The 21,970-nt window shown below is 41.3% G+C and overlaps 1 protein-coding gene across 4 annotated transcripts in view; it reads right to left on the reverse strand.

Annotated features, from left to right (window-relative positions):
• FLNB (filamin B) overlaps positions 1 to 21,970 on the reverse strand; it is a 157,934-nt gene that overhangs the window by 43,224 nt on the left and 92,740 nt on the right. For all 4 annotated transcript variants that reach the window (XM_069966985.1, XM_069966986.1, XM_069966984.1 and 1 more), the window contains exons 11-18: positions 19,775 to 19,911; positions 11,252 to 11,445; positions 8,547 to 8,660; positions 7,951 to 8,094; positions 5,614 to 5,737; positions 5,028 to 5,188; positions 3,403 to 3,493; positions 2,835 to 3,004 (exon numbers count right to left, since the gene is read on the reverse strand). In XM_069966985.1, the coding sequence (XP_069823086.1) occupies positions 2,835 to 3,004; positions 3,403 to 3,493; positions 5,028 to 5,188; positions 5,614 to 5,737; positions 7,951 to 8,094; positions 8,547 to 8,660; positions 11,252 to 11,445; positions 19,775 to 19,911 (1,135 nt within the window). The remainder of the gene's footprint in view (positions 1 to 2,834; positions 3,005 to 3,402; positions 3,494 to 5,027; positions 5,189 to 5,613; positions 5,738 to 7,950; positions 8,095 to 8,546; positions 8,661 to 11,251; positions 11,446 to 19,774; positions 19,912 to 21,970) is intronic.

Genomic DNA, 21,970 nt, shown 5'->3' on the forward strand with positions numbered 1-21,970 from the left:
CTGGAGAGTGGGTTGACCAGTTGGAGTAACCTCAATAAACTTCTGCTGAACACATACAGATGATTTGTATTTGGCAAATCCAAGCCAAAAAAAAAAGAGCAGTATAATTTTCATGGGACGATGAGAAATATTTTCTGATTTTATTTTCACCAAGTAGGCTCAATAAAAGTAATTTTCTTTGAAAGAGAGTTCACTGTAAGCTCAGTACCTTTCAGAAACTTTTACTAGCACGGCTAAGAACCAGCAAAAAAACTAATAATAATTGAATAAAACTTCCTTAATACTTCTAGTAGACTCTTAAGAACTGAATCTTGTTTCTGGTCTGAACAAACAAACATTTTAAGAACAGACATAACGTTTATTTTCAGAATCCCATCAGCCAGGCTCGTAGACAACAGCATCCCACAAACTGGATTTCTTAGAGTCCTCTTACAAATTGTTGGCACATACACAACACAGCGAGCTTGTTTTGTACGCTTTGGCGCACGTGCTACATGTTCTATGAATGTCCCCATGGCTGCCAAGAAGTTGGAATATATACACAGCTCAAACAACTCACTTGTAGCTTGCCAGATACATTTTCCAGTCATCGCTGTCCAGCTAAATGTGTTATATATAAAAGAAGGGAAAAATAGAAGAAAAAAAGGGGGAAAAGAAGCAGACACCTTTCTAATTGAGCCATGATTAAGGAGAGCATTGATTGCTAAGATTCCATCATTCCCTTTCAAGGGTTAACAAAAATAATTTACCTTGAACCTCTATATTAATTTAGATTTAGGGTCTTTAGATTTAGATTTAGTGTTTTTACTCCATAAAAGATACAAAGAAAACAAAAATTATTATAGCAATTAAAGCGGACTTATTGACATTAAAAAAGGGGTGTAAATAAGTGTAAAATAACCAAATTGCTAGCTAGGACTTATGAATCTGGGCAAATTTTTTTATTGTTTGCTTTTTTTCATTGTTTTCCAGTGCCAGGATATAAACCTTTTTGTTGTAATATAAATAAGACTCTAAGGCCCAGGGGTTGTTCCCTATGGCAAAAGCCCAGAGTTAACTTGCTAATCTCTTCTCATTCACTGCCAGTGTCCACTCACAACCTAGGGGATGTCACCCAAAGGGAGGTTGGCATGGATGCAGTAAATCAGAGGAGATAGGCTGGTTAACTTTGGGCTCTTGCTATGCTGGAGAACAGCCCCTGAGCAGTTGAGCCTCATTTGCATAACAGCCCTATGTAGCCATGTGCTTATTTACACCCCTAGTTTCTAGCTGACAGGCTTGCTTTATGTTGCATAAAATAACAAGTATTCCATAATTTGGTTCACCAGACAAGACAACCAATGAAGCCTACAACCCTAAGTACCAAACTGTTGGTGATTTCTAACATCCTCTTCAATTAGCCATTGCTAAACTTAGACTGCAATATGCAGGAATCTATAGATTTATACTTCCTCAAAAAAGTAAAAGTACAAAAAAAACACAGAGGTTTGCTCAATTTAGGGTTAGAAAGGGTTCCTCATTGTTTCCCCTCAGAAAATTGATCAAGAGCAAGTTCTAAGAATTCATTCTCCATAGAGGTCAGTGACTCTCGTACCATGTACTGTCCCATAAGATTCTCATTTGGATGAGCCAAACTATAATTGATACAGCCCAACTATTCTAGTTTGTTTATCCCTGCAGATAGTCATTTAATTAAAGAAATAAATCCCAAACAATAAAAAGATTAAAACGAGATTTTTTTACATAAATATTCAAAGTTCAAATGAGGAAAAGCAAAAGCTTATATGAGCTGAACCCAGCATAGGCTGGAGGCAGTAGTGGATTATAATAGGGGCGTTCCGGGCGGCAGCCCAGGGCCCTGAGCTCCTGGGGGGCCCATGACCACCCAAAAAGACTTATACTTTCAGTGGTGTACTGTCTCCTGGCTACACTTCCGCCATGATTTGCAAAAAATCACAGGTTTTTTATGGCAATTTTGCACAAATCAGGACATCATGACATTATCTATACTGTACTATGAACGCCAGGCTAGTGCCGCCATAGTTACAGTAGGGTGGGGGGGGGGCCCAGGACTGGTGAACAGCCCGGGCCTATGGTAAAGTTAATCCGCCCCTGGCTGGAGGGACAAATATGTGTTCCTAACAAACAACATTGTTAAAGCGAATGTACCATCAGGTACATTCGCTTTAAGAATTGCCCATAGAACGATGCTGGCGCAGGGAAGCCAGTGATGTGGTCCTTTTTTGAACCACGGCTTGGTTCCTGTGTACGGCGCCCTTCCATTCACGGGCACAAGGCCGGGGGTGAAGCACTGGAGGTGGGCTCTCTATGACGTGGCTCCATAAGAATCAATGCAGTGCTCCAGTGCTTCACCCCCAGCCTGTGAACAGAAGGGCACTGTACATGGTAACCAGGCCAGGGTTTAAAAAAAGAACCGCCAGCATTGTTCTATCCATAGGCAGTACCTAAAAGCGAGTGTACCTGATGGTACATTCACTTTAAAGGGCCATATGGACTTGGGGTGGGGGGTGCTTGAGATGCCCTGGACGTGGCATTTACTGGTATATCATCATCTAATTGTCAAGGCTTACAACCCAGGTAGATCAGCTGATTGACATACTGGTCTCCATTTTTAAGGAGGTTGGAGCAAGTTTTAGCATCCTTTACCACTTATACTATAACTGTATGTGCAGGTACTGTAGAGGAAAGCACAGGCAACATAGTGAGGTGTGGTTCGGGATTTATAATTTACATTAAACATATAATAAAAACACACACACACACACACACCTAGACACTACTCATTTGCCTTGCACTGCTTATTGTGTGGATACCTGTTGGACGGGGGTGTATCGGACAGTGTGGGAGTAGTCATAGTTATCAATAATCTCGAAATCCTTCACCGCTTCTCCTGCGGAGGGTCCATTGAACTTAACGTCAACAGGTGCTTTTCCGGCTCCTTTGGTAAAGACCGTGAAGTGTGTGGGCTTTCCATTTTCAACACCTTAAGGAATAAAGATATCTATTATATAACAGTCAAAAGACCCCTGTTTTCTTATCTCATATTAACAGCTGAACAAATAGATTACACTGGTACTTCATGGCCAAAATATTTTGCACCCTATATACATTTGGTGGCTGGTTCTCCCACCCTTACCTGCACTGCACTATATATGAAACCATTGTAACAATAAAGCACTATGCCCCTCTGCCTTTTGTCTCCATCTTCTCCTCAGTCTGTAAGCTCTTGTGAGCAGGGCCCTCACTCCTCATGTATGGATAATTATATGTATATCTCTGTCATTTCTATTTTTGGCTATGTATGTACCCCCAGAATTGTAAAGTGCTGCGGAATCTGTTGGCGCTATATAAATAAGATATATTATTATTACTACTACATACCAGATTTATTAAGCCCGGGACCTTCAGCCTTCACTTTGCTGGCATCATGTGAGGGGTCAACCTTAATTCTGAATGGGCTAGATGGAATTTCCTATGGGAAAAAGCAATAAAGTCTTGTTAACACATTCTCGTCCACTGACCAACAAAGACTATCATTCATTTTGTCCTAGCCAAATCAAGGGCAGCATGAAAAAGTAACAAAGGTAACTATTACAATGGTGTATGATTCACTTCAATGCTGCAACATTTCAAAGGATTTAGAATCGTCAAAGTGGCCAGGAATGGGGCTCTAAAGGCCCTATTCCACCGGACGACTAGCATTTGCATAAACGTTAACTATTAACTATCTCAAACGACCGCTATTACAAAAGACCTGAAAACGTTCACTCATTTCCATGGAACTATAATTGTTACTTATGATCGTATTTGCGACCGTTTTTCTTTGCTATTTCTTCGCTATTGCGTTCGTATCTACTGCGAACGACCGAACAATGTCTTAATCAATGTTAAGTTATATAGTTTATAGTTATATAGATTTGTAATTTACTTCTATTTAAAACTTAGCAAGTTCATAGAGAAAAGATGGGAGCACTCACCACTTCATGTGATCTTCTTTTTTATTTCATCTCTCTGCGTGCACAAAAATTACTGGGCATTCCGGGCTTCAGCATGGACGCCAGACACCCACCAGATCGGGTAACAGCTGTTTCACGCGCATGCGCGCTTCTACAGACCTGTACAGACCTGACAGCTTTGTAGAAGCGCGCATGCGTGTGAAACAGCTGTTACCCGATCCGGTGGGTGTCTGGCGTCCACGCTGAAGCCTGGAATGCCCAGTAATTTTTATGCACGCAAAGAGATGAAATAAAAAAGAAGATCACATGAAGTGGTGAGTGCCCTCATTTTTTCTCTATGAACTTTCTAAGTTTTAGATACATCTATTATTGTAGTGAGCACCAACCAGTGATCATTATCTAAATCTCTATTCATCTGTGGGATCCTAATAAGTGGAGCCTAAGTTCAGCAGTGCCGGTGACTATCTGTCTTTTCTAGTGTTTTACTTCTATTTAAAAATCACAAGTCTTCCAGTACTTATCAGCTAGTGTATGTCCTGCAGGAAGTGGTGTATTCCTTCTAATCTTACATGTTACTCTCTGCTGAGACCTCTGTCCATGACAGCAACTAAGCAGAACAGTAGAAAATCCCCATAGAAAACCTCGCCTGCTTTGTAAAGTTCCTGTCACAGACAGAGGTGGCAGCAGAGAGCACATTTTTTCCTCCAGAGTACCTCTAAGTTGTTCTTGTTTTGTTACAAAAAAAATAAAGGATCAGGATGGCTCTTGGGGTGATCGCTCCTACAATTGCCAGCCACTGCATTACTATATGTAATAAATAAACCATCATATTAATTTTCTTTTTCATTAGAATGATAGAGTGCCTCACTTTCTGTGATACGCCAAGATAAATGTAGCATTTCCTTTTAAGAAATCTTCAAACACACAACAGTATTTGCCTTGGCTTTAGAGAAACCTAAAGTCAATTTTCGGATCTAGATTACATAACATTTTTTGAAACAAATTTGTGGAAGATGATTATTATGTTCCACAGTGCCATAAAGCACTCACCTCTCCAGCAAAGAGCACTTTAATGGTGTACCGCCCAGCGCCAGGGGGAATATATTTAACAGTGAATGTGTCGTTTGCATTGGGGATGATATCGAAATCAATGTCCTCTTCTTCTTCACTGATCACACGGGCATCACATTTAATTCCAACACTTACGTCACCTGTAAAAACATGGAAATCCTCAGCCACATTCCTAATGTCAGTATGAGGTTCAGGCACATGAATAGTAAATTGTTAATTTAATTTTGTTTCGTTCCATGTTTAGAAGGGAAATAAATCAATATATATTTAATTACATGGAAGCTGCCATGGTAAACGTTCTTTGGCAGTAAAATTAAAACATGATAAGGGAAACAACAGTGACACCCATTGGTTAAGGGGGGAACGACCAATAGCACAGACATTTTACATGTAGGAAAGAAAAAAAAAATTAAATTTCATAATATATATATATATATATATATATATATATATATATATATATATATATATATATATATAAATATACACACACACATATATATATATATATTATTTCCCTCTCTAAAAGCTTGTGCGTTCAGTGGGTCATAAGTAAATGCATTACCTTCTCCAGCCTCTGTACAGTCCACTGTGAAATGTGTTGGTTCATTTGCCTTCAGACCAGTCTTCTCCACACCAGGGCCAAAAACTTTCACATTTTGTGGGTGACTCCCTTGTCCAATATTCACCTAATGAAACAGAGACTTTCTTCGGTGAGCACTTAAACAGAGGATTAAAGAGAAAGCCACCCCTAGTGATGAGCGAACATCACTATCCACCACCTATAATTCTGCCAGGTACACCTTAATGTACAATAGCATCTCTACTAGGAGGTCCTTGTGTTTATTGTCTAGTGTGTGTGCCATACCATATGAAGGACTGCAACAGGACTCCCTTGAATAGAGAGAATAATTATCTGCATCTCACCTGTACTGTAATGTACTGTTCCCCCGATGAGGTAACCACCCTATGACACTAAAACTGTCGGAAGTCACATGGAATGCAGGCACCATCAAACATAGTTTACCATTCTTTATAGCTGTATATTTGATGACTGCAAATACCCTTGAAATGAATGAAAGACAAAATCTGCATAAACTGGTTCCTCAGCTGTATTTGAGCTGTTATGTTTGTGCTCATACCGCAGGCCCTGCAATCCGCTCATACTGTCCTGGGAAACAGCCAGCAAGCCTTGTGCCCTTTAGCAACCCCGCAGGGGGATTTAAGTATTACATAGCAAGCATTTATTTAAATGAATAGCTTGCCTCTGCAATGTATGGACCCGAGCAGACCAGTCATTATACTAGTCTGGGAGTGGATGGGAGTACAAGAGACATGTTCTCTCCACCAAATGACCCATTGAAAGGGGTTAATTATCCTAGTAGGGCATTAATACTGAGTCCTCTGCTAAGGTATCACTCTCTCTTGGCCAGAGTAAGGGCCCTATTCCACCGGACGATTATTGTTTGCATAATCGTTAATGATTAACGATTTCAAATGACCGCTATTGCGAAAGACCTAAAAACGTTCACTCATTTTCATGGAACGATAATCGATAGTTTTTCTTCGCTATTTATTCGCTATTGCGTTCGTATCTATTGCGAACGACCGAACGATGTCTTATTTAATGCGAACGATTTGCAAACGTTCTGCGAGCGAGCAACGATAAAAATAGGTCCAGGTCTTATAAAGCGATCAACGATTTCTCGTTCGGTCGTTAATCGTTAACTGCATTTCAACCGAACGATTATCGTTTAGATTCGAGCGATTTAACGATAATCTGAACGATAATCTTCCGGTGGAATAGGGCCCTAAGGAGCAGTAACAAAGAGTGTCTGTCTCTCTGGAGGACCTGACCTGTCCCAAACAGGTAACCCATTAATTTGAATACACATTGCGTAATGCCTAATTTCCCCTGAGGTGGCACTGTAGGTAAACTTAACACATCTTAGTTTATAGCCCTTTATATTTCCATACATTGCTATAATGGAAACAATGGCAATAGCCCAGTAAATTTTAAAATGTGCCTGCTACTTTATTACAAAAAAAGTCCTATAAGTAGAATGCATGGGGAGAGAAGTGCATGGCTGAGCGCTTCTTTCATTTAGCAGTCATTTTTGGTCACTTGGCATGTCTCCTCGCTTATACTAGCGTTCGTTTACAGTCTGAACACCCAGGCGCCAATGATGACAGCTTTTTGACTGGTCTTTACAACAGGTCCAGTTGTTTTTTAAGTGACAGTACACATTTAACGCAGTAAGACGGAGCTCTCTGGAGGGTGGTATTGTAGGTCACCATGTCACAAGAACCTCCTCAACCAAGAGTTGGTGTTTTTTTAATTATTCTTTTTTTTTTTTTTTTTTCAAATATAGTTATGTTTTTACATGTTCTTTAAATGCATCAGTATAGTAATCCAGGGGAACAACAGTATGGGTAAGACATGATACTTTTTGTTACACTTCATGATGTATGATTTTGAGAGTTTGGGCTGACGGCAATATTGAGTACTATGCTTACAAGTCTCGGTTGGGTTTTGTTGTGCGCTATTACTGCGGTTATATACTTATAATATAGACCTACGGAGACTTCTTTTTCTAACAATTTATTAGCCTGTGCTCACCTGGTGTCATTTTGTAATCATGACGGTATTATTCTCTTAAGTAGTCCCAAGTCCCATGTCTGTTTTGTCCCCTGGACCATTGTACTGTTATCATCCTTCCCTCATTTTTTAGGTATATTACTCTTTGTCTAATTATGGTTTTATTAATAAAGAATTTTTTTTGAGTAAAGAAAAGCATGCTCAAGTTTGTTTTCGGTAGATTACGTGCAGTATCATAGTAACACTTCAAATCCACAATTAACCCACAAAAATCTTCAAAAAAAAAAATAAAGGAACACTTACCCTGAATGGGCTGCTGGGTACACTAACACCGCCCCATGTGACAGCAAGTGTGTGTTTAATAGGCTTAAGAGGATTGTACGAGCAGACATACGTCCCATCTGGTTTCGCCTTTGTGTTGATATCCACAGGGCTGCCTTCAACGTCCTGTGAAAAATAAATAATAAACCCCCCGTATAAGTGGAAATGAGTCAGAACATGTGTTTTTATGTGCTGCAGTCGGGCCCATGTATGCCTCATCTATGTGTTAATGCTCGCTAGCTCTACAGTTTTATAGTTTCATCACTTTATTTTTCTTAGAAAAAGGACAGGGTCAGCATATATTGTGCCGGTGTGTAATGTGCAGTCATTCCAGGAGACAGCTGCCAAGTGGAGTCATTTAGTTTGATGGAAAGAAGTTCACCCTGTCTGGGACTGTGGTCGCCAAGAGAAGCTCAGCGAGACTTCAAGCCGAGACCCCACAGTCAGTGGAGCACAGTGAGCCATTATACCCAGGAGGTCTCCACCAGAGGTCAATTCATCTGCCTGGAATTCCTATAGCTCCAGTCTGTATATGCAGACATTGTATATGCATTGTGTCTATGCTATTTTAGATTTACCTGTGCAATGATTTTAAGGGGGGCAGTCCCGGCATCTTTTGGATCAACATAAAATTCTGCCAGATTGTTAACAATGCATCCAGTTTTCTCTAGTCCAGGACCATATGCTTTAACCTGCAAAATAAAACAAAATTTATACAATTCAAAAATGTTTTCTCTTATTCATCCTCTTGTAAAGACTGAGACCTAAAGCTTTATAATAGAGAGTTACTAAGTTATCACCTTCTATTGAAGGATTTGCCTGATCTAGAAAGCCCATAATGGAACACTGTATGGGGTAATAAATGACCTATATAGAATAGTTGGTGCAGAATGCGGCTAACAAGACTAACTCTCTCAGTGTAAGTAACTAAAGAGAATGGTGTAACACTTCAGCTCCCCTGTGGTGGTACTAGTGAGGAACTGACCATTTAAAGAAGTACGGTGATTTATAAAATCAGGCAGCCAGCAGGGGCAGGGGGGAAATTGATTACAAGTACAAAGTAACCTCTTCCTCATGCCCATGGTAAGTGGCGGGACTGGCCTTGGGACCCCTTCCACAAGGCATTTTCACAACTTCTAAGTTGTGAAAAGGCCTGTCCCAGCTGATGGACGGGCCGCTCAGGCCAATGATTGACTGGAGTGGCGTCCCGCCCCAGTCACTGACTGGCTGAGCAACCAGTCCGTCCATAAGCTGGGTTGTGACATGTCAGCACTGGAGATCCCAGGGCCCGGCGTCTGGACCCACTGTTCACTGCAGGCATGGGGAGAGATAAGTTAGAGCTTTGACCCTTCCAGCTTTTATAAATCGCCGGACTTCTCCTTTAATGCCATGCTCCTGAACGGATTACATTAGCAAACCCAGAGTTAACAGCTCATTTTTGGGTACCATTGGTGAGGATACCATTTCTTTGTACACACGTTCTCTGCTCTGGCAGAAAAGCATTTTTCCTTCTGGAGAACCTGTCTAATATTACAAAATCTTCCCAATTATTTAAATAGGTAAAGTGTCAGTTTCTACTGTGATAGTGGTGGGCAAAAACAAAAAAAGACTGCCACTATTTTACTACGGCCAATGGCACAAATTGTTTGGTTGAAAAAAACCTTGTTTAGAATCGTTAGCTCTCGGGCAGAGTGAAAAGCAGTTACAAAAAGAGCATCTCTCACTCTGGAGGACCTGTCCTGTCCTGGGTTAAACAGGCAATCCACTTATTTGAGTAGCCATTATATGTAATGCTCAACTTCTCCTGTGGGGGTGCTATAGGGAAACTGAATACTTACTGCCTTGTGTTTTACCTATGATTTACAGTTGATTGTGGGGTTCCCAGAAGAGGGACACTGTATCAGCAGGTTGGACGAATCTAACCTGGTAATATCAACCTTTTGTATGCAGGGTAGCCATGGTCCGAACAGAGTTCGGTTCGGGTTCGTACGAACCCGGACCCTCGGTAATGATTCCCGCTGTCTGCCCGCTCCGTGGAGCGGGCGGATCCAGCGGGAGGACCGCCTGGAAAACTGGGATACAGCCATAGCCATAGGCTGTATCCCAGTTTTCCAGGCGTTCCTCCCGCTGTATCCGCCCGCTCCACGGAGCAGGCAGACAGCGGGAATCTGCTGCCGGGGGTTCGGGTTCATACGAACCCGAACCTCTGCAGGTTCGGACCATCCATAATGCAGGGCAATGAGGAAGAAGGTGAATCTCTTGCCTTCATCCTCAGAGCCCTGTGAACAAGAAGGAGTTATTAGCTGGTTAGAATCGTCTAACTTGCTGATAGTTTTCCTTTAAGGCCACCTCCATAGAAAACCATGTTTTGTTTTTTTATATCAAGTCTCAGGTGGTCTTCTCAAAGTGGTTTAATTGCATATAATAGGTACCATCTAAAATTACACCAGATTTCTTTCTCAAGGAATTCCCACTTTTAATATCTGAATGAAATCATTCCTAGATTGCAAGGTAGCCGGCAATTTAATGCTTTACTGGAAACCTGCACTTGGCAGAAGTATCCAGTTACAGACTGAGCAGTGAGTTCTAGTCGGGACCTTTCCAAAACATTTCCTGTCTCGGAGGTGAGATTAGCAGCGTGTTGCTCAGTTAGCTATACGTAGAAGATCTGCAATAAACAATGCAACGATTTTATTCCTTTCCCCCAAAGCCGTAGGTGACATCACACATGGAAAACTTGAACCTGTCTGTAACTTCATTAGGAATGTATAGACGCTGGCTTACAAGTGAGACGACTCAACAGATGTTATGTGAAGAAGGGCTATGCTCAAGTAGAAAGTAATGTGTGTGCATCAATAACGTGTCATACAGTTGTAACCAGTGACTGGCTGCGCAACAGTTCCAGTAAAAAATTACACGTAATGGGAACCAGGAAGCAGAGGTGAGCGCTGGGGACCGGGGAGCTGTCAGAATGGCAGTTAGGATGATTTTTTATTTTTATATTACCCTAACGATTCTTTTTTATTTTTATTTTACCCTAACACACTCGTATCCTTTATGGCTCTGGACCCCCGCCCCCAGTTTACTTCCCTATAATGCATTTACATATTCCAACAAAGCAGCTAGGAAACTGGAAGAGAGGAGTATGTTCCTTTAAAAGACAGTACATGTATTATATTAGAGGTTTCGATCTACAGTATAACCAATGAATGTGAATTTTATGCACTAGATTATTATTTAACAAAAAAATTCAAGCTAATAACAGTACAATGAAACAGCTTACCTTATCCGGGTTAAAATCTCCAGATGCGGGCTGGATGTAGGCCATGTATGGACTGTTCTTGATGTCTTCGTCATCACACATGATGTGAACAGCATATTCGCCGGGTTCTTTTGGCCAGTACTTGACATCGCAAGATCCATCACTCTGATCATCGCATTCTATCTTTGCCTGAGAAGGACCTTCAATAGCGAAGCCTGCAGCATAGCAAACAGAACCATCAAGATCGAAGATTTGCTAGCAGCAATTTCCCAAGAACAAACTTTACATGTATATGAATAGGACGGTGAGCTTCAAAAGGAAAACTTTTCATACCTTAAAGGGAACCTGTCATATTGAAAATACATATATTATAGAGCAGATTAATATGTAGTTTTGTGGGAAAAGTTTCAGCAACTGAATCTTCGCTCTTCTCGACCAAGTGGTCAAGTGAGCGGTCCTCCTCAATGATTGACCACCCTCTATATGCACACATAGCTGCCTGACTTATTACCTACAACATTAGTTAACAAGGTTATGAGAAAATAAACCAATTTCCATGAAAATAGTGAGAAAATAAGCATCAAGCCCTACACCAGGTGGTGAGGGACTGTGGTGAAGTTGGCAAACAAAAGAAAGGCAGGCGCCATACCAAGCTTTGTCGCCTTTACTCCACTGCCACAATGTATGCCACCTTTAAGAGAAAGCCAATAATAATCTAAGAAAACTGAATTTAAACATTTTCAGCCATGGCAGAAAGAGCCATCACATAGATAAAGATAGACATAAATAAGATTTCAGCTCTTTTGCAGCCCGCAGCAGGTTCTGCCATCAGTGTGATGTGTATGGGGGCCTCCCAAGACTCCAACGACACATGATGTTGATGGAGATAGAGGTTGGTGTGATGACACTACACTGCCTGACACCTTGGTTCCTGGTGAGATAAACTGCTTTCAGAGCTTTGGTTGAGGCTTACATCTCCCCTTCCTATAGAGAACAATGGAACGATCAGCAGTGCCCAAGGCTCATGTGTATGGAGAGGACGGGAGAGACAGTTGGCAAAATGATCAGTTGATCCACTGATATTGGAGGCACATTTTCACCTTAATAGGATGTTCTAGAACCTTTCAACTTTAGACCATTTCTGGGTGGTCACCAATGGGACACTGTGGTTAATCTGTGACCAGACCCTTTAGATTAGGTCAATCCCAGTGACAGTATTCAGACACATGTGGCCATGACAAATTCCAATGGATACCCCAACACGGAAAATGATCTTCCTAAGTATAAGGAGGTCTAATAAAATTATACTTTCTAATTTGTTCCATAGCATTCGCTGACCTTCAAGGCGCAGACCGTAGAACAGAAAAATGCTGTTTGGCAAGGCTGTATATATTTTTACAAAAAGACACGGAGCACAATTAGATTAAAAGGAGGCCTTTGTGACTTGTTATGGAATCCTTGATGGATTACATTGTCGTTACATTAAGTATCCTGAAGTACTCTGTCTTAAGCATAAATCTCGCAGTTTGGCTTTCATCAATTTAGCATACATGAAAAGCTATGGAATTTGCTGGCAGAACATACTAATAGCCAAGAGTTTCAGTTTTGTTTAAACATAAAATATAATATATAACGGTGTCTGTACATTTTCTACTTTGAATGACCGGTCCTGGGCTTTGTAAACAGTATCCGATCACTGAATGTCGAAATGAATACATAAACTGAAGTCCTGTGAATTCATAAACACTGAATAAAAGGAGTAACTTTAGTGGACAAGGGATAGGCCAAGTAGGCAGCTGCCTAGGGTGCACGCTTTTTGGAAACTACCAGCTACCATCTACCTTGGCCTCAGAATAAGACAAGCTGTTTTGATGGACAAGGCCAGGGGACCAGGTCCTAAAGGGAACCTGCCGTCACTTTCACACACAGCCCAAACCACGTGCTGCAGTGGTGGTCACTGGCAACTTTTAGGTGTCCAAAGTGGAAAACACCTTTAAATAGGGGGTTCATAGTTTCCAAGATCTCCAAGTTATGTAAAGTCATACCTGGCTATACTGTACATTCCATTAAAATATAAGCCATTGACTTGAAAGGTTTATTATATAACATGTGGTCAGGATGGGTCCATCAGAGCAGAGGTCACTGTTACACTATTAATATTCAGTCAAAGATGGAGGTTCAGACAACATCCTCCAACCTGCGGCCTTTGGTTGTCCAGGCATCATGGAAATTGTAGTTTTGCAACAACTAGAGAGCTACAGGTTGGAGAACATTGCTCTATGAGATCCATATGCCCTATATAGCCATATGTCCTATATGTCCATATAGCTTGATGGGATTATCTAGAATAAAAGCACTTCCACAGTGAACATCTATGAGAGCTAAAGATGTTTCATTAGAGTTAAAATTCATTTAAATTTATTTTCCATGCCTGGCAGCCCCTTAGAGGTGGGTGTATAAGGTTTACCGAATTACCATGCGCCAAGGCGTACGGAAACATTAGACCAGTCTTGAGTAGATCGAAATAAAAAGCAGACATTGGTTTTACTGGACGTGAATAAATTCAATGCACTATTGTGCCATATACGGAGCATAGGTATCAAATTAAATATTACACCACAGCTCTGACACTGGCAAAGGTTGAGGGGTTCTCACTTTGATCATAGGTCTAGGGGGATGGGAACAGTCATGTATCTGTGTTATACGGAGCTGGAATGAGACAGTGTGTCAGACTTTATAAAAATCAGATTATTAGTATTTTTCAGCCTGCCCGGAGGCATCTCTGGTAACACAACGCTACAATTTGTTCTCCATTAAATTTTCTTCTTGTATATAAAAGTATATTGGTTTCTAGAACTCGTCTGAAGACTTTATAAGACTTAACGTTAACCAAATTAAAATCCACCATTAAATGTCCTAAACAATACTGCACAGAATAATTGTATATGTTAGGATTTTACATAGAGAGTGACTGTCGGCTTGTGATTTTTTTATGTGTATATTTGGAACGTGCTCAAAAAGGAATTTGCTTCTGACATTTGTCAGAAATATGCTTTATTGTTTTCTTACACCACACACATTGCCAGATCACAGTGCACTGGAAAGTGCTGATCCAATATAATTCACTAGGAACAAGTAACCATGCTGGGTCATTGTGAGAGATGTGTATAACTGTGGCATCTGGGTCTGCAGTGGTAATAGTGGAAATCTTGTATGTGTTCTGTAGTCTTAGGACACCTTTCATAAAGGGGTACTCTGGAGAACAAAATGTTGTATACAAACCAAATCGGGCCCAGAAATTACTTCTATTTAGAAAATTCAAGCCTTCCAATACTTATCAGCTGCTGTATACCCCAGAGGAAGTCATCCAGATCTTTCCAACCTGACACAGAGCTCTATTCTGCCACCTCTGTCTGTGTCAGGAACTGATCAGAGAGGAAGCAAACCTCCACATAAAACTTCTGCTGCTCTGGACAGTTCCCGACATGGACAGAGGTGGCAGCAGGGAGCACCATGTTATACTGTAATGAACAACAGTACATGATTTCTTCTGGGGTGTATAGAGTAGCAGCCGAGAACTAAAAGAAGAATCTCCTTTTAAGGGTATGTTCACACAATGTTTTTTGAGGCCATATTTTTTGGACAGGCGGTCATTTTATGGTGAAAATACAGCCATACTGTACAAAATAATAACCATTGGTTATTTTCCACCTGTTATTACATTTGATGCGCACGGACAGTCGATATCCCATTGACTTCAAGGGGGTGCATTATGTTTTTTAAATTAAAGCATGAAAGGACATCTCTCGCTATGTACCAGTCTGTCATATTACCTTATTCCTGTTGTTTCTGGATTTTATGTTCCATTCTGTATGTCAACCCTTTATCATATGAACAATGCTCTGGAATCAAGGTCGCTAAAATAGGCTGGGTTCACACAGCGTTTTTGCAATCCATTTAACCTATCCATTTTTAATTGGTTACTTTTAACGGAAAGAAAAACGTTGTCCACAGTACTTTTGTGTTCGTTAAAAAAAAAAACCGTGAGTGGGAAAACTACCATATGCTCACTAGATAAAGGCAGACTGAGTATTATAAAGGATCGATTAAAATGGATGGATGTCTATAGATTTTAACTGCCCTGGGTAGTTCCCTGAAGCAGAGTGTAGCAGGACATGACCATAGGTCGCCCCCTACCTTTCCTAAGAAATTCCATATAGGCAAAGTATTGGGCGATGCTTGAGGCAAACCCTGTAAAGCAGCTGACAACAACTCAGTGACAATACAGGTTTAACTACAGGAACCAGCAAAGACAGCGCTCCATGGTGTAAAAGTATCAAAAGAAGAATACAAACAGAGGTAAAGGTGGACTCCCTCACCTGGTGGAGATGTGCAGATCGAGGCACAACTCTCACAACAGCGTATGCAGGACTATGCACCTGAGGAAGAGGACCGCCAGGCTTGGAAACGCATTGTGCTTTTACCCTTTTGTGTATTTTATTGTTTCGCTTATTAAATTTTATAATATCTGTCCCTTGTGGTGGATGACCTGCGCCTACTCACCAGTGTTTTGGATGAAGTGGATTGGAGGTGTGGTTGCTAAAACAGGTTTAATGGAAACTATTAGCAGGTTAGACGCATTAACCCACTAATATGTTCCTATAGCAGGGGCAGGGTCGGACTGGGCCACCGGGGAGCCGGGGGATCCCCCGGTGGGCCCCACCCCCTCCTCCCTCTTGCAGGGCCCTTCCCCTAAGCCAGAGAGGGGCCTCCCGTTTGGAAGCTGCCTAGTATCGGGAGCTCAATGGGCCCCCTGCTGGCTCCCACACTGCTGGGGTGAGTTCAGCACCGCATCAGGGCCCGTTCTTTCTGTAATCATGGGCCCTCCCCTCCCCCTGCTCACCTGACTCCCTTACATCAGCTCTGGGCCTCAGCGCTGACCTCTTCCTGCCTGTCACAAGATGCCGGAGCAGCAGCAGGGCCTCCTCCATCCCCCCTCCCCTCTGCAATCATGTGACTGTCTCCTGTTGCTGTGTGTGCAGTCGGTGCACAGGAGATGGGGAGAGGCTGCAGGCTGCCCGGCCTGGCAGGGAGAAGAGAAGATGGAGACAAGAAGACTGAAGCTTCCTGCCCTGCTGAACATGTAAGTGTGTGTGTATATACTTGTCTATCTGTCAGTATGTCTATTTGTGTATATATGTATACAGTATGTATGTCTGCAGTATGTCTATTTGTGTATATATGTATACAGTGTGTGTGTCTGCAGTATGTCTATTTGTGTATATATGTATACAGTGTGTGTGTCTGCAGTATGTCTATTTGTGTATATATGTATACAGTGTGTATGTCTGCAGTATGTCTATTTGTGTATATATGTATACTGTATATATGTCTATTTGTGTATATATGTATACAGTGTGTGTGTCTGCAGTATGTCTATTTGTGTATATATGTATACAGTATGTATGTCTGCAGTATGTCTATTTGTGTATATATGTATACCGTGTGTATGTCTGCAGTATGTCTATTTGTGTATATATGTATACAGTGTGTATGGCTGCAGTATGTCTATTTGTGTATATATGTATACTGTATGTATGTCTGCAGTATGTCTATTTGTGTATATATGTATACAGTGTGTATGTCTGCAGTATGTCTATTTGTGTATATATGTATACCGTGTGTATGTCTGCAGTATGTCTATTTGTGTATATATGTATACAGTGTGTATGTCTGCAGTATGTCTATTTGTGTATATATGTATACAGTGTGTATGTCTGCAGTATGTCTATTTGTGTATATATGTATACAGTGTGTATGTCTGCAGTATGTCTATTTGTGTATATATGTATACAGTGTGTATGGCTGCAGTATGTCTATTTGTGTATATATATATACTGTATGTATGTGATGAGAAGTTCACACTCTGGAGGTCCAGTTGTGCTGGAGATCCGTGAGGCTTGGGCTCTGATCAGCTGAGGATTCTCACATCACAGATGATAGGTGTTGTAGTTGATATAACAGTAAGACTTTAATCAATGGATGACGTGTTTCATCAAATGAGATCATCAGATCTATTGAGGATTCCCTTAGAAACACATTATCCATTGATTTGTCTTACTCCTACGTCTAATACAACACCTATCATCTGTGATGTGAGAATCCTGAATCAGCTGATCATCGCCCAAGCCTCACGGATCTCCTGCACAACTGGGACCTCCAGAGTGTGAACTTCTTCTCAACTATTGTACCGACTCAAAAATAAAGATATAAGCAGCAGACACAGACACAAGTGGGATAATGCCCCCCTCACCAAACTGCACCCCCTCTGGAGCAGCAGCAGTAGTATCAGTGATAGGTAGGATTATGCCCCCCCTCACCAAACTGCACCCCCTCCGGAGCAGTAGTATCAGTGATAGGTAGGATTATGCCCCCCCTCACCAGACTGCACCCCCTCCGGAGCAGCAGTATCAGTGATAGGTAGGATTATGCCCCCCCTCACCAGACTGCACCCCCTCCGGAGCAGCAGCAGTATCAGTACTAAAGTAGTAAAAATTCTTGTGATTTTATTCACACCCTCTAGCGCGATGTTTCGTTTTAGCTCTGAGTAAGGCAAAACATTACACAAGAGGGAGTGAATAAAGTCACAAGATTTTTGACTACTTTGGTGCTGTCTTCGCTGCTGAATTATTGTACCAAGTCTCCTGGTTCTGTTGAAAGGGCTGCAAGCGGCATCAAGGTGTATAAACCACCTCTAAAGTGACTGGCGGTATTGGGCTTGTAGCATGACCGCCCAAGGTGAGCAGCAAGTTTAGCCACTTACACACATTTGTTCTGCAGTAATACGCTATGTGCGCCGCATGGTGTTCTCTCTCTTCTACTAGTAGATGTATAAAATGGCAGATTACATTTTAAAGCCAGGTTTACATGCTGACCACTGATATGCCTTTCATGATGGTCCTTTAAAGTCTTATTCTAGCCCAACACCTTATGGTGAGGCTAGAATAAACAGTCATGGGTCTCCTCTGCTGGAGATTGTAATAGAGGAGCAGACTAGATGGTCATTTTTTCCTTCATCTTCTGAGGCTGTGTTCACACATGACATTTTTTATGTGTTTTTACAGCAATATTGTTGGAATTTCATTAAAGTTTCTACATAAGTGGTGCAGTTTTACCACAACTGCATAAATCAGTAACAACTGTATAAGTGACTGGCAGTGCACTAGTATCACTGGTCACATACACAGCTCTATGCAAAGTCGCTGTACTAACGTGAAAGGTTTGGCGCTGATTATGTCTTTATATATTGGGTGGGCCCCAAGAATCAATTTCCCTGGTGGGCCAAGGTACCCCAGTCCGACACTGAGCAGGGGCGTAACTACCACTGTAGCAGCCATAGCACTGAGTGCACTGATCCATCCCAGCTGGCCCGCCCACCTGGCTAACCTGCTCTGATGATATTCATTAGGAGGAGCAGGCCGGCCGGGTACTACCATCTAAAAATGCCTTATTAGCATAGGAGATAAACTGTGAATATCACAGAAAAGGCACCGAGGATGAAGGTAAGAAACGCACTAATTCCTCAGCACCCTGCGCCCTATAGGGACATGTATGCAGGTTAGATGCTGGATGCTAGTTTCCCTTTAATACATAACTTCATTCCATCTAAAAAGAAAAATAAAATTCATTTATTTATCTATCTTTTCACTTGAACCAAAAAGTTTGTTTTCAGGAATAAAAACATTTATGCTGAGAAATTTCACTGCTGCTGTTTCTGAAAGGAATGTGAAAAATACGAAGCTTTCACCATCCAAGCCAACAGAATTCCCCAGCACAATGAGCCATTCACATCGCAACTATGCAGGACACGTGGCGCCTTTTGTGCATTTGGAGTCGTCCCCGCGGCTGTCATTGTGGCTGAATAATGCCCCCCCCCTGTTTTCAGAGGCGAATGGAATAGGATATTGGTGAGTTGTTTGTGTATCAATAACCCAGGAAAGGGATTCCTTGTGTACATGACATCACAAATGTCTGGCCAGTGCTAGATTTCTCAAACAAACTGACTACTAGTGGATATTAGGATTTTATAATAGGAATAACTCTTTAAAAATGAATTTGAAATTTTTAAACTATTTGCTTGGGGTCCAACAACTAGGACCCCACCACGCATCAGAATGGAAATGTATTTCCTGAGGCTTGGCTCAACTTTTGCCCAAAATCCAACAAGGAATGTTTTGGGAAGAAGTGTTTATTTTCTGGATAGCCCTCCGGTCAGCGCCAGGGATTTCGGCACCCAGCACTCCACCAGTCCGCTGTTCTGCACAGCCAGAGAACCCAAATATAAGCACTGCATGGAACCACAGCCCTCTACTTCATACACTGTGTAGTGGTCATGCCATATTACTTCAGCTCAGATCCCGTTGAAGTGAATGCATACTGTATATGTGCGTGTGTGAACCATAGGAAGAACACAAATGTAATTACACTCACGGTAGCTTACAGCATTCATCACACATAGGACACCAGTGAACTTTTAACACTTACCTAAAGTGCCTACTTCCGTGCCAATAGACTCTACTACAAAATCTGCAGACTTTCCAACCACACCTCCGGAGAGCCCAGGACCCCATGCTCGCACTTTCTGAGGGCCAGCTTCAGGTCCCACCTGGACCTCAAATGGGCTATAGAGGAGGAAAAGGGGATTTAGTTATTGTATCTAGTGGCTATATAAAGTTTACAGGTTTATTAAGGAATGATACAGTATAGGTAACATAAAGCGCCACAAAAACAAACTAAAAATCACATAATGGAAAGTGATAGAAAAGAAGAAAAAAGTTCTGAAAATAAGTTTTCTTTTTCAATATAGCTGTGGCATATCAGCTATGCTTCGAGCCTAGTGAGGGTATTGCATTTTAACATAGGGTTTACCAAAACATATACATATAATATATTATTTTTTTTTATTAAAAAAAAAAAACACCATGGACAGTGGGGAGAAAAATCACTGCCACGTACTGTACCCCTTCCTATTATGCAATTTCTGAAGTACAAAAAGAGAAGTTTTAACACCTTGCACTGTACACACCTAATTTATTCATGAGATGCCTTCATCTCTGGCACATTTCCAAATGGTTTGGAGAACTCATGAGAATGAAGAAGTTGCGTAAGGGAAAACCTTTGTTGTGACCTTTGCATAGTGATCACATAATGCCCAGCACCAGCGCTCAGTTAATGATTTCCCCCTTGATAATAGGGTTACATTCTTGGCTCTGTGTGTACATGGTGAATATTCTAAAAATGTATTAACAAGTATAAAAAAAAATCTACTAAACCATCAAAGCAATGTAGCAAAGAAATCAATATATACGGAGTATGTTACACCGCATATATTCAAAGGTGGTCCCTGTTTTCCTAGTGGAATGAGACTGTTTAGTTAGCTGTTTAGTTCTCCTTATGACTATATGGGGATATTCTGATTTATTCCCTATTTGGGTGTGAATGCTCAAAGACCTGTATTCCCATTGCCGGTCATAGGTTGCCCTGCCCTTATATGATAAGTAGAGATAGGCCTCCACCTCACATAAATGCAAAACACTATCTTGCTTCTATCAGTTCCAAGATCTGATTTTCTACAGTCTCTTATAGCTCCACCCGCATAGATAAACAAGAGATGAATAGTTATCAATAGAAAGTATAGGTGCACCATAAAGATAGTGTCAGGGGTAGATAACTGCTTCCAAAACTCCAACTTCAATATCCCTTACTAAGACTGGAGGTTCCCAACATTTGGCATCCCGATGGTGGGCACAAAGGTCATCCCTCAACATAGAGGTTAGGGCATATACATGTTAATACTTATTAAGGAGCAGAATTTAATACCTAAGATCAAAGTATCATTTAGAGACCCCTCCCAAGATACAGATGGAGCTTATAAGCAGGATAACTATGAGAAGGGGGGAAAGTAAACTCTAGCCCAAACAACTTAAGAATTGCAGGTCGCTGTTTGTTTTTTTTTAAAGGTTGTGCAAAGTTAGGGCACAGATACTCCCCTTTGGCACGGGCTTCAAGTTAAAAAGTATTTTTTTAGGACAGTAACTGCATCACCTGCCGAACAGACCGCAGGGCAGATCTTGGATTAAAAGCAGCTATCCGAAGGTACTGTACAAGCGGTTTGGGGGTGGGGGGGGTCAGATTGTGGGTAAAGTCGCTTTAATGTAGATGCTATTATACATGACGTAACCATCCCTCCCCATTCTCTGTAACACAGACCTGTTACAGATACTGCATGCTTTAGCATATTCAGATAATGTCACTGTCAGAAAGACTAATGTATATGCGAGAAAAATATTTCCAGTCTTCAAAGAGACCTGACGATACAATATGCACATATCTTATGGTCTTAGGATCCATGTGAATTCTTACAAATGCAACACTTGCAAAATAGTTACGCATTTTGCTGTATAGGTTAACCCCCTGGGGCCTGAGAACAAAGTTTTCGCTATAAGCAATACATTTTTTTCCCATTTACGTAATTGTAGAAGGGCTTGTTTTTTTTTTCAGGAACTGCAATTTTTTTTTTCTTTGGGGGGGGGGGGGGGGTATAAATAGGTTGATATATAAGTAGATTGTTTATCTTTTCCAATTTATATTCCCTACTAGAAGGCTTAGTTATCTGATCACACAGATCAGGCTTTGAAGTACTTGGCAAGGCCTATTGTGCCTAGGACAATGCACCATACT

Source organism: Dendropsophus ebraccatus, chromosome 4 (assembly GCF_027789765.1).
Source record: "Dendropsophus ebraccatus isolate aDenEbr1 chromosome 4, aDenEbr1.pat, whole genome shotgun sequence".
Lineage (NCBI taxonomy): Eukaryota > Metazoa > Chordata > Amphibia > Anura > Hylidae > Dendropsophus > Dendropsophus ebraccatus.